Source organism: Dermacentor silvarum, unplaced genomic scaffold (assembly GCF_013339745.2).
Source record: "Dermacentor silvarum isolate Dsil-2018 unplaced genomic scaffold, BIME_Dsil_1.4 Seq77, whole genome shotgun sequence".
NCBI lineage: Eukaryota > Metazoa > Arthropoda > Arachnida > Ixodida > Ixodidae > Dermacentor > Dermacentor silvarum.
In genome coordinates this window covers 25,974-40,001 of record NW_023606749.1, presented here as the reverse complement: position 1 = coordinate 40,001, position 14,028 = coordinate 25,974, and the positions used below count along the sequence as shown (strand labels likewise).

Here is a 14,028-nt window from a genome sequence, read left to right as displayed (position 1 = left end):
CAGAAACGGTGGATGTGTGCTCACCAGGGAAGTTGTTGACGTCGATGATGCAGAGCCGCCCCGTGTCCCTTTCTGCAATGATGTCGATGCCAAAGAGTCTCTGCCCAAGCTGCTGCCTCATCGTGTCCACCACAAAACGGAGTTTTCGCGGGCATGGCATTGGCGCTACCTGGACATTTACACCACTGGAATCACACTCACACCATGGAACAGCATGCTGTTTTTTGCTACCATAGGCTACAATGCTGGGTGCTTTGTGGGAAGTGGTGCGATTGTATCCTGCCACACGCAGATCTTGGCGTGGCGGCGTCTCCACATGGCGCATTGAACTGCACTGAATCATGAACATCAACAGCTTGCCAACATGATGCCAAGTATGACCATCTGAAACCTTGCTTTGAATTTTGGACATCGCTAATGATGGTACATTGAGAGAGAGCCTTTTCACAAAAAGGCTGTTGATTGTTAGCTGCCAATTTCAGCAGCTTCAAATTATGCTTCCTCATAAACGACAGACGTCACTATTTAATGCTTTGTTTCACTGTGTGCTTGACCCATTTCACAAAACATTACAATTCAAGTTACTTGGTTTACCCACACTTTCTGAACTAGTGCAGTTCCTGTTGCACTTTTACATTTGTTTTGAGATTATAGTGTGGTGGCAGTCTGCAGATTGTCATTCATTAAGTTCACGTGACTGCAGACAAAGTTGACAAAAATTATACCAAGTTCAGATTTATTAACAGCTACATGCGAGTGCATGGTTGACAGTATCTCTGCTAATGAGAACCAGTACAGTTGGCAAGGGTGTCCTAAATGTCTTAGGGGACACACAAAACATAACTATTCAATTCTGGCATGTGCTATGTAGCACAATGCAAGTTTTTTATGGCCACAAAAGTCAATTATATAAGCAGTGTGTTCATTGCATGCGTACAGTCGAAACCACTTATAACGACAGCGGTTTTAACAATATAATCAATATAACAATGGGCAGCCAATGCACCGTCAACTTTAGTATGTGTTCTGTGGTAAAATAAACTGCTTACAACAATGCTCCCATGCTATGTTGTCGGTTATAACAATTAAATCTGGCTACTGGGTGTACATGCCAAAAGGTAAAAAAACGCAAAATCCTAAAAAAAAAAAATAGCCTGAACAGCTTGAGCTGCTTCGTCACACTCGCCTTTGTGCTACGTACCTTGCATGGCACGCCTTCATTTCATTGCCTCAAAAAAAGAAGAAAACGATACGCGAGCTGCTTTGCCACACCCGCCTTTGTGCCGCGCACTCTGCACGGCAGGCACACGCAGCATCGCATTGTCGCCGGTCTCGTGTACTTCTCTCCCGTCTTCCTTTCACCCTCTCACCAACTTCAGAGGCACGGAAAGGAGACCGAGGAGGGGCGACAAAGGCATTATAGCCAATAATGCGGCATAGGAACATTATAGTAAGCAGTTTATTTAAAGCACAGGACACACAGAAAAGTTGAAGGTGCAGCAGCTGCTCATTGTTACATCCGAGTATTATTGCAGCTGATAATGATACAAGTGGGTTTGACTGTATCATATGTACTCGCATATTTTTGCTCCCCTAAATTATATCACCCTGGTTGATGAAAAAAAAAAAAAAAAAAAAAAAAAAAAAAACTCCCTTTTACTCCGATATTTTACACTCCCTGTCCTGCCCCGCAGCAGCCCGTCAGCGCGCGCAAGCAGCCAGTGTGACACAACAAGCACGAAACCGGAAACCCAACGTCAGACATCTGAGAAGCATTGTGTGCTCGCGCGTAAACAAAGCGAGGAACTGCGTGCCTGAGCGCGCGTATCAGATAGGATCTGCGTGCCTTCCGGTGGGATCTTCGCACATGCTCTCGCGCTTTCCATACGCACTAGGGCGGTATTCTCAAGTGATCACTTTTGGAGATAGTTTTTTTTTCCCCCAGTATGCAGCCAATAGCGCGGCGCACTCTCCTTCCTGGCAGAGGGGATGGTGCCGGGAGGAAGCTGCCGGAAGCTATAGCGCTTCTCATGCGTCGAGGTTCAGTTTCGCGCGCGGGTCGTTGTATGAGATGGGACGTGCGTAATCTCGTATAATTGAGGTATTTAATGCATTGTCTCTATGGGGAGTTCACCGGGACTACACTATCCCCATCGCAAAATCGGACGTATAACTAGGGTTTGACTGTAAACATTATTTAGGACATGTTTGCAAAATTGTTGCGTAATTTGAGCACCCCCTTCTAGAAGCCCTAAAATAATAATAAAAAGTGCACAAATTACATGAGTAAACACGGTACTTCTTTCTGTCCAGTTAAAATGTTTGTTCCCTCTGCTTTTTTTGTGAAACCCAGTTATAACGATTATTAGTTATAATAATGGTATTTTCTTGGTACTTGAATGATGTTATAAGTTGGTTCGACTGTATCACACACCATACACATTTAGCTGTCTTGCTCACGTAACAAGTCAGTCACTTGGAAGGCAGTACTTCTTTTACTAGGCCTATTGTGACCGAGCATCCTTTTTGTTTAACAGTGGCATATGCCTAGTTGCCACAGCTTGTATAACACCACATTATTTGGAGATGCAAATCTGTGCTACAATCTTACATTTGTCTTATGCGACCATAACTAGCTGTTCTCGTTCACTATACGGCAAGTCATACTTACCAGGCAATGCTGTGGAAGCTATGTACCAATCTCATTCCACGTCTTTCACAGTGCAGTTGTTCTTGATGTGCAAGGTTTTCTACAAAACAACTACCGTACTTCATGTACTACAACTAAAACTTGTAGACATAAGATTATATCCGACCACATATTATTTGTACACCTCTGTGTTTCCAGTATGACATGCTGTGTTTCGGCTGCTAGCGCGAGTGGTCCACTGTGACCCCTGGTTGCCGAAACATGCCACTCCATTCATTCGGTGATAAATAGGTTGATGTCTGCGATGCCTTCCAGGTAATAATTGTCATATCTTGCAACATATAAGTATGAGGCTTAATGTTTACTTGAGATTACAGGATGCATACCAGTGTCTTACTTTCATATGCAACACACAATTTTTCGAGCAGGGAAAGAAGTCTCTCTATAGCCTTTCTAGCATTGCCTGTTATGTGTGAAATAGAGTATAGAGACATCTGCATCTACTTCTTCAGAGGGCATTTAGCACAGAAGGCAACAAGACCTCTTGGGAGTTGCACAGTGACACCCAGCAGAGAAGCCCACTCCAAATGTACGCAGGCACTCACATCCAGAGCAGCTTCGGCATTGAGCGGAGAGCTGGAGTGCGGCTTGGAAACATCCTGGCTGTTGAAGAAAATGGTGGGTGAGTCGTCAGCTACAAAGTCCTTGAGTGATGGCCGCCACGTGAGGTGGTAGCGCTGCCCCAGCACGTACACCTTGAGCAGGCGTCCCTCGTGGGGCACAAACTGCTGGGCCACGCAGGGGCCCTGCAGGTTCTCCAAGCCGTGCTCGCCAAATACCAGGCACATTTGGTGGGCCCGCTTCATGCCGTGCGATACCAGTGGCTTGCACACAATGGGGAACTGGACCCCGCGCTGTCGAAGTGTCGCCCGGTCGGCCTGCACGTCCGCTCCAGTGAGCTCCACAAAGGGCGGCACAAACATCCATTCTGCGAAGGGAGACACACAGGCCCAAATTGAATCGCAGTAGTTCTACTGTGAGAAATAAAAGCACCTCGTGGAGGCACATTCATCACCAGGAACTGCACACTTGACCACTGCCCCCTGCATTCAGGTCTTCCTTTACCCACAGCACCAGCTATATATAGCCAGGGCACCTCCAACTCGCCACTCACACAGGGGTCCCCACTTCAATGACGGTAAGCACTACTGTACTAGATTACAGTGACTACATGAAATTACACACTGGACCACGTCCCCTTCAAGGGCTAATTCCTTTTAAAGTTTGGTTTCAGCACATTTATCGCACCTTCAGCATTGTCAAGAACACAAACCAGCAGCACAGGTTATGAATTGTTCAGTGAACTTTGCTGTTGACAAGTGTGGATTCCTCGACTTTACTTTAGAAAATACTAAGGAGCTGTATGCAACACGTTTTATTAAGCATAATTTTAATGAGTAATTCTGACTGAGGCACTGCATTGGCATGTAGAACTGTACATCAGTGGTGCACAAACGAGGACACCCCCCCCTACGCGTCCAGCCCCACCAGTCCAATGTGTACCTTCAGTGCTCTATTCACATTGTCATAACAGTTTAGGATGTGGCTTGAGGTTGAATTTTCCTGATTAACAAAAACACTATCACTGTCTTCTGTTTATTCATTCACTCTTAAATTACTTTGAGTAAAACGCTGAAGAAATAAGCATCGTCATCATCCTTGGGGTCATTATATTATTATATTTATGAGGCATTTTATTTGCTGTTGGATTCCTCTGGCTAAAGCAAGGAAATTGCATATTATGCAAAGTGCCTGCAAAGTGCAAAGGAGTAGTGCAGTGACGGTATCAACTTGCATTGTATTACTGCCAATGGCCTAGCGTCTCTGTCCCAATCATCAGGATGTAGTGACAATGCTCAGGCAAAAACAGCAGCTCAAAGAATCGACAGGGAATAAGAGATCTATTGAGTGAGTTGGCACCCAGCAAAGCAACACTTGGGTGACAGCAACAGAGTCAAGCATGGTTGGCGATTGTCCAATCAAATCACAATGCTCAAGTTCAGCCTCTATCTATACAGCCGTCACATATTCCAGAGCAGTCAGCGGCGCTTGTGTGCAATAACATATTGCAGCGTTCATCACACGCATAAAATCTGATTAGTATGGGCCCATCTCAATGTCGGAAGTGGCAATAACGTTCACAAACATTCTGATACAACAACCATGTCCTGCGAGGAAGTGATAACATAAGAGTGACAATTCAGCAGAAATGATCAGCTGCCAAAAGAAAGATGACACACATGTGGCAATGTCAACAAGGAAGGAGAAACTCGCCATATCTTTCACAGAGATATGGGCAGCACACTCGTGTACTTGCCAGACACATTATCTCTGTCGGTCCTCAAATTGTGGTTGCACGTGAGAGCACTCAAAGTCCTGGGCACACAATAGAACCGAAAAGATGTTGCCATGAAAAGCTGCTGCAGTTGTACAGACGGCATGCTTATGCTACACACTTGCAGGAATGTCAATGTAGTGTATTGCCTGTTGCTTCATTGTAGTAACAAAAAACAGCATTTCTGGCATCGTTATTTTGTCATAGTTTGTTCTGCTCGTACCTGCTTTTGTTATAGGCGTTAAGAGCAGATTCTTCAAATTTTAGTTCTAATTTTGTTTTTCTTTGCTGTAGATCAAATCATGAATTAGCCACACTTTGAACACACCACCTTCAAGCGCTGTAAAATTGCTAATACTTGTTATATAAAAAAATTTCTCATAACATTGTGTTCCTTATGCTTTATAGTATCTAACCCAGTGCTCATCATAATATGTTGGATAGTAGTTTTTGTTAGCAAACTATAATAGCCCAATTTAACTTCAAATGCATTTCTCGACTTCGATAAAGAGTGGTTCAGGGCCCCTTTAATACTACTTCCCCACTGAAGTGCAGATAAATGAAAAATACTACATGTGCTTGGGTAAGTCAATTTTGTTGCCGGAGTATGTTTCAGCAGAATATCTCGACACCTGAGCCGAGGTCACTGATCAGATTCAATTCCCAGGTTGCAATTTTTTCTCAAGCCACCTCGGGACTTCACCAGGTTTGACAGCCACAAGACCCTTATTCACATTTTGCAACACTCCCATGCAAAATTTGCTTTGATGCATAGACGTTCGTGAGTGCTGCCTTCAGCCCAATAGTATTAGGCTGCACTGTTGGTTGGGGCGTATAATTGAGAAACAGCATTCTAAAAAGAAAGTTGGTTGAAAACCAACTTTCCAAACGAAGCCAGCAGCAAGAATTTTTTCTCTAATGCTTTTTCTGTTTACTATTTACAGTTGTTTCTTCACTTGTTATGTCTCCAACTTGCATCTGTCCTTGCTACAGGACAGAGCTACATATTTTTTTAGAAATTTTTGTTTAGAAGAAGGACGGAGGTCTACGTATATTGTTATCGGCCAGAGGATAAAGACGCCATACTGTGTGAATGAAAGGGGAGGGAGACCAAGTCTTAGAAGGAGATCAAGTAAATGGCAGGTGTAGTAAAGTAGGTTTCTGTTCCTGTGCTTGGAAGTGTCCATCACAATATACAACGTATGTATTTTGTTTCGGCCATAGCAGAAACTGAAAAACAAAATTTTTAGCAAGTTCATGGCAAAACATGCGTTCATGTTCCATGCCATCAAGACTAGGGGCCGCATGAATACAAAAGATTTCTTCCTTTGTTGATGCAATGGACAGTTGGCTAACACAGTCATCTTGAAGGCAATAAATGTGAACTGCTTCACTAACCTCTCAACTAAGTTGATTGGGATTGCAGGCGAGAATGCTAGTGCGAGATAAAGGAGAGGTAACCGTCACGTGTTCTGCAATGCTCCGCTAAGTGGGAGTGCACCCTCACCTGTTGTGGCCAGGGGGCTCTGCTCGACCAGGCGGTACTGGTGGAAGCGGTTGAGCACCTTGCGCACATTCTCCAGGGGGTCGACAACCACCACGCTCGGGTGGGCTCGGCAAAAGCGCTGCATGCCACAGTTCTTTCCTCAATTCTTTGGACACCACTGGAAGGGTGTCTGCAACACATTTAACTGTTGCAGCTAAAACTTCTGTCTCTCCAAGTATTCTGCTAGCACCACATTTACAGTAGCTAAAGTATGCAGCTTCTCCTGGCCTTAACTGGGCTGGGCAAACTATTGCCATTGACTATTTACGAGAACCAGATGGCTCATTTCGCACTTGTTTTTCTCTTGACTTTTTAATTTAATCACAATCTAAAAGGACACTCATTAAAGAAATTTTATTTGGCATCTGCATTGCTTAACTTGTTGCAAGAAACAACCAATAGCCACGTCAAGTATGGTCCTCCTATTCAAACCAGTGTTCGACATTAGGCCATATAATATCATTATTTTTTAATCTGCACGAACTGGCCAACAGTAAGCACCTCAGTCATACGGACTGTCAGTCTCCTCTTAAGACGAACTGAATTTGACTGGCTGATTCAATATGCATCTGGTCACTCTTGTTCTACCGTATCAATGGATCCAGCATCAGATACCTCAAATTCGGCAGTGATGTGTTGGCACTCGGTGTCGCCATGGTCAGCTCGCACAAGGATGTCGCAGAACTTGTGCACAATAGCTGCCAGTGGTCCCTGCTCCTCGAGGGGACGAGTCAGGTCCAACTGTAGTGTACACCAGAAACATCCACACACCAGAAAGTATGCTTGCACCAGCTGTTCCATGAAGCTAGCCAGTCGGCCAACATGGGAAACTGCTAAGCTCTTCCACTGACCTCTGACTAAGCAAGTGCTAAATTTACCACATGCACAGTTTTTGTCAAACAGATCGTTGAACATGCTGACCCACAGCTTCCAATACAAGCAAGGCAGCGGGGTTGGCAGTAACATGAAATGTTGATAGAGGTGTGCATAAATAACAAATGAGCAAAAATTTAGATTCAACAAGGAAAGCATGAAGAAACATCCCATCTCTTCCACAGTGGTGTTTATTTCTCTGCACTGCTTGGCCATAAATGCCCACCAATTCGCTCAAATTTCTGTGCAGAAGAGCTATTGCAATTTCCTCAAGACATGTAAAATCAACCCTGAAAGTTTGTGGACTGATGGATCCAAAAAAAAAAAAAAATTTGAATTTCGAGCAATTTGTGACTGTAGCCAGTGAAACCGTGCAACACTACATTGTTCGCATATAGTACTAGCACGTGCTGGAAATCCAAATACCGGGCTGCATTCCAAGGCTGCAGAGATAATAGTTCGTAAACTTTTGAGGTTGACTGTACAACGTGGTTCCATTTGTTAAAGGAAACCCATGACCGCGACTGTAAAGGAACCAATTTTTTTAGAACAAAAACAGTGCAAGAAAAATGGGTCCAATTTATTGGAGTGTTTTTTTTTTTTTTCCTTTCTTTTTCTAACATCATGTACCAACTAGCCCAATAACAAACGCTCCTGATGGAACCCATGACATGAATCTTTCCCTCTGGCAAGTGTACAATCTTTGTCTTACAACCCGTCTTTGTAGCAGATGACGAATTGCTCGTGGCGCTGTCACTTTGCTAACCTCCTGTGCTGCGCACTGACATAAGTTCAGCTGGCAATTGCAGATAGGGTGCCAGGAAGGCGGAAGATAGGGGAGTTCCTTTTAAAAATAGACCGCACTGTACATCCGAGCAGCCACTCGGTCTTGATTGCAGCTCATTGAGAAGGTCTCATCATCGGGGACATTCTCATGCAAGGCTGTACGAAGGCATTCATTAGAACGACTGGAATGGGTGGATCCGTGCTTTCACCACCAAGAAAAACCACGAAGCTACCTCATTATCCACTTGTAAATTCTGTAGGGCTCCTGCCCAAAGCAAACAGTATGTTGAATAAGCAAACAGACAACGGACCATACACCACTCCTGCATCCACATGTCACTAAGCAGGTTGTGAATGGCAAGTGAACAGAGAATGTGGCCGAAATGACCGAAACCGAAATATGTTTTTCTGGTGTCATACAGGTAGCACACTACAGGTGCCACACTGTTTGGGGTCATATATTCAATAAACAAATAAATTACACAGTTCTCAACAATTACACTCTGCCACAACTTTAGCAACGTTAAGGGCAATGTTGTGCCTTGCAAGAGCAAAAGAAGTTTCCCTCACCTTCACAAGTTCCAGCCCATGGGATCTGTAAAAGCACGCCATAATGATGAACAGAAGGCAGCAAGCAGTTTGATGAACAAAAAAGTGCACAATTAGAGTGCCGAGCACGATAGAATAGAAGCACGACACATGTATATATTTCCTTGCTATGGTTCATCCCAATTTCTCATCCACTGACCATGAGAAGTGGCTGCCTCATAACAAATCGTACTAGATACACACAGATGAATAGAAAACAGGACAACAGAAGAGCATTCGTTCATCTGTTTGTCTTTTCACAACGATCTCTCTCGATGTTGAATTAACAAGCCGAAATGGTCGCAATCCTGGCTCAATATACGAGAAAAAATATGGTACAGGAGCAGTGAAGCTGAACACTGGGCAATGTTCGAAGCATAGTAACAACTATGGTGAATTTGAATTTGTACATCAAAGAGCAAAGTTCTCAGGCGTAACTCAGCATGCAGCATAGTCTAGAAATGTAAAATGTCACGCATGTGGTCTCATCGCCTATTGTTCTGCAACTAAATGGAAGGCAGAGCTTCTGTCACCTGTGTACTTTCAACACCATTCAACTAAACGAATAAATCGTCAGCAACAAGTCCTGTTTGCACAATGGTTATTCAAATGGCAGCCAAATGTCTGAAGCTGCTTTATCACAACAGTGCCCATGATAATTTGCAACGCAAGTAAGTTTTTACATGTAATGTGTGTTACATGCAGAAATAAGGTAATGATGTGTAAATTTAGTTTGGCATTATCATTGTCCTTGCTTATCTGGCACTCTCGTAACAATTAAATTTCAAGCAGCATTAACAATGTGACATCAAATGTTGCTGATTCAATTTTACAACTGTGTCCAGACAAAATGCCTGCAAAAGGGCCTCCATTCTGAAAAGGTGCACATATCATGGGCTACTGCTCTGGTTAAATTGTTAAATTATTTTCTAGGTCAACCTGCACTTAATTTACCTTCAATATATGGCAGAGACATGAAGAACCTGTCCCACATTGAAAGCGTAATCGCATAAAACTAGAACAGTTATTTTCACCACAACATTGTTTTCTTGTTTACACAAATACACAATGTAAACAGCAGCACATCATAATATATGACCGCTGCATCGTTCAATAACATTTCTAATTACATCGCGGCAGGTAAATATCTGCGCCCCAAAGATATGGTGGCTGATCTCAGTGTCACGTGATGTACAGGATCAGTTAAAAAATCTCTGCACAGAATCAACACTCTTGGTACGCGTGCTGTCTTGCTATAAGCTGTCGATAACTGTTCGTGCATTATACTGACAACCTCGAACCCCGTAGCACAACTATAGTCTTGTCTCATGAATAGCAGCTTGACTAGTAGCATGCAGGCCTGGCGCGCAAATTTTTTCAACTCTCCTCCAACCAAACTGGTGCTTAACCAGTGCAAGCCTAGTGACACCACGACAGCCCGTCACCCTCGAACGCATTTCTTTTTGTAGCTCTGTTCGCCAAACAATAACCAGCAGTAGACTCATGCTAGACAGATGCCGAGGCCGCGATGATCGGTATGCAACGCGAGTCGCCAGCGACCGCCTTTTCAAGATACACCGCGCGCGAGGCCGGGGAAGGGGGGCGGCGTCGACGGGGGCGTGCTTACGCGCAGGCTTGCTTGAAGTCCTCCGTGCTGAGTTCGCGGCTCTTCTTGTCGCCCCACCAGAAGCCGACCCGGGGACGATCGCTGGATTCCATGTCGCACATGACGAGACGGCGCGCGCCTACGTCGCCGCCGGCTGTCAGCGCATTGCGGTGGTCTGGCGCGCAGCAGCAGCAGCTCCTCAAGCCGGCGTCGCGGCGGATGTCACCACATGCACCGGACGCGCGGTGCTGATGCTGCGCGGAAGAAGGCCATCGCGTAATCCAACACGCGCGCCGATGGGGCAGACAAACGTCGTACGCGCCGAACGCGTCCGGCCGTGGGAAGTGCCAGGCAGAACGCTATATGCACGCACAGCTAGCGCACCGCACACACTCGCTGTCAGCCTTGGCCTGTCAGGCTTCGAAGCCGCCGCTAGCCGCTGCGAGGCAGACAGCAGAACATTAAATGAGTGCAAATCTCCTATTCAAAAGACAACCATGCGTTGCTGTAAACTTTGGTCTCCAACAAGTTTTAGCGCCATCTATGTGAATAATAGTAAGTATAAATACGTATTTTTATTGTCAAAAACTATAAGTAATAGTCTCTTTTTTATTGGTAGATAACAGGACTATACATTAACTTCTAAACTTAGACCATTTTTTTTTCCTACCTGATTTAAACATGTTTTGTGAAGGGTTTCGCGGCTAAAGTGGACAGAGAGACCTTCCCCTGCATGTGACCGATCGAGGTTCGCGGATTTTCCGCGAGCCGTGAGCGCTTCATCGCGCCTTATCGTTGCGCAACATTTTCGCAATCATTTCATCATTCATCGAGTTTGGCTCAAAACAACCGCATTTCTCTTCTTTTTTTCCTTATGCCTCCTCTTGCGACGGCCGTAATCTCGGTGCATATGCGGGTGAAGTACTCGCGGACGAAACCGGACTTATCAGCACATGTCGGCTCGCGTATGAGGCAATTTCACAAACAAGTGTTCTGAATGCTGCATTGCGCGCGTAGTTTTGCTCGGCGTGAAGTAAAAAACGAAGATAATATAAGAACCACGCAGACAACAGAGTGAATCCGTGTGGCTTGAATTCAGATGTTTCGGTTTCGAAGCGCCCACCGTAGTGTTCCTGTACGCATACGCAGGAACGAAGAAAACATTTACTGGTCAAAGCATAAATAAAAAGCTTCCGTCAACTACAAACAAACACGTTACCACACTAGTGAACTACTGGGTGGCAAGCCGGCCATGACATGGTCTGGGAATGCCAGAATAACCCAGACCTGTGGATCCAATACCCAGTCCAACTAAAGAGCAGTGGGAGGGTGAACTTGCCAGTTCTAGCCCGAATTGTGGCTGACACAAAGGGCGAAGACGGCGGGTAGAACCGAACCATCGGAGTCCTGGACTAGGGCCAGCGCTTTTTCCATTTAATAACGTTTTTCCGCCTCCTCGGCACTGCGCATGAACCGATTTTGATGAGATCTGCTGCATTTAAAAGAAAAAAATTAAATCTGGCGACTGCTCGGAATATATCTTTGTTCTTTTCTTTTTTCAAAACTGTAGCAGCACGCCGAAAATTAAAAAAAAAAAGCAAAGAACTCGAAAGTAGACCGCTCCGATATGTACCGCTAATGTTAGGAAACAAAACTTGGGCAAAACTACCTAAACGACGCGGGGGGTTTAAATACGCTCTAAGCTCACATATTTGACCGCTTGAGATGCCCTCACATAGGTAGCAACTAGGCGTGAGCTTTGTTAATTAACCTCCCTGCTTTTCGTTGTGTCTAACTGCGATATTTATAATTGTTAATGCGCAGTGACGGAGTCACGGAGCTGTAAACCTTTGTTTTGGTGTTTTTTATATTTCTTTAACAATTTACTTACTCATTGATTGATTGATTGATTGATTGATAATTTTATTTTCTTGAAAGTTCAGGGAAGCGAGGACTGAAGGCTTGCATACCTGACAAAGGTCCCCAGCTCCCACATACAGTTCAGACAATGGTTATCACGCAATAGTAATTACAAATCCGTTCTACTCAAACAGGTACTAAAAAATGAAGGAAAAAAAAAACACAGAATAAGAAAAAAGACGACAATCTAATTTTACAGTTCTAGGCACACATGAAATTTTCTACATAGAAATTTATATACACGAGTAACTTTAGACAGTGCATCGTTAATTATAAAGCTACACTTACTACAACAGAACAAGAGCGCTATAAATTCATACGCTACTAAATATGAACAAAAAGGAACAGGCCAACACTAATTATAGAAAGGTACACTTAGCAGAAAAATACAGATCTGTCATAAAACATGACAGCCTTCAAACATATTAAAAGAGAGTAATGTAGTCGTTCCCTCAGCAGTGGAGCTTTATCATTATTATTATTATTATTTTTTTATGAGCATGGCGAGTAAGTATAACTATAGCATGTCCTTGTCAGGACAGGGCACGCGCCCTGTCACGATCGGGCGTACAGAGCGAGCAGCGGTGATGAAGGTGTGTCGCGCTTCGACGTGACGTGGCATAACCATATCATTCGCCCCACTTGTGGAATGCAGCCCGGACACGCAAGGCAAGAGAGGTTAAAAAAAGAAAAGGAGCTCGGGCTTGAGTAAATGTTGACCGCAGAACTCTTTAATCGGCAAAGGAAATGAAATTGTCATCTTTTTTTCGTTCGCGATCATATCTCACTAGCGAGAGTTGCGCTGGCGCGTACCTTGCGACCACCTGAAACACCAAGCCCGTCCCGGAACCGCTGTACAGATATGTGGATTTCGTTTCTTGATCGATCGTCTGGGAGCGTTGAAGTAGTGACGCTATCACGTGGTTGTTTTTGTATTTCGCAGGATTTCTTTAAAGGCAATTACAAGAAGCTCCATCAATGGTACATATAGTTGCAAACACTTCAGTCGGACATTTTTTAATGTGATCTACAACTTTCGTATTGGCACTTTCTTGGTGAAGCCGATATTTAAAAAGTTAGGCAATTAGTTCATACTAATTAGTTGACTTTGCAAAACGAAAAAAAAAATACCGCAGACTAGGACACGCGATCCTCAACACCACTGTGTTGGTTAGAGCCTCCAGCAAACTCCGTCGTTTTTAAAACATTGGCTATTTTTAGCTGGGACACCCTGTATATGTATGTGAAAATAATTACATTAAGCTATTCCAGTACACTCGAATACATTTAGATATCTGATTCGCAACGCAACATGTCAAATGTCGTGAAAAGAGGCGCAGTTGCTACGTCAGCTATCAAGCGCGGCTTTTATAGTTTATATATAGAAGGATAATTTTAATGCGATATAAATTACATGGACACTCCAGGCGCATTTCTGCCGTCGCCGTTGCCGTGGGGTTCCGTGTTGAGTCCAAGGGCGATAACACCGTCGCCGTGCGCTCTACGCTGTATGTGCGAGTGAAAGCGTGCGAGGGGAGCCGACGATCGCGGCTCAATCTCGACCGCGCGAAAGGGAGGCAAGCTGGCAGGAAACGCGCGGTCTTCCATCCCGCGCGAGGCACCCAATGTTGCGAGGCATCGGGGGAGGGGAGGGGTGGTGGCAT

General features: G+C 44.5%; 1 protein-coding gene across 1 annotated transcript; it reads right to left on the bottom strand.

Annotated features, from left to right (window-relative positions):
• Positions 1-4: 4 nt before the first annotated feature.
• On the bottom strand, positions 5-10,897 carry LOC119435525 (inositol-tetrakisphosphate 1-kinase-like; the record flags this gene model as incomplete). The annotated part of the gene is made up of 6 exons (XM_037702353.2): positions 10,466-10,897; positions 8,821-8,845; positions 7,207-7,332; positions 6,553-6,670; positions 3,256-3,638; positions 5-169 (listed from the first exon to the last, which is right to left on the bottom strand). Coding segments are annotated over exons 1-6 (918 nt in total), but the record flags the coding sequence as incomplete, so codon positions are not given.
• Positions 10,898-14,028: the final 3,131 nt, after the last annotated feature.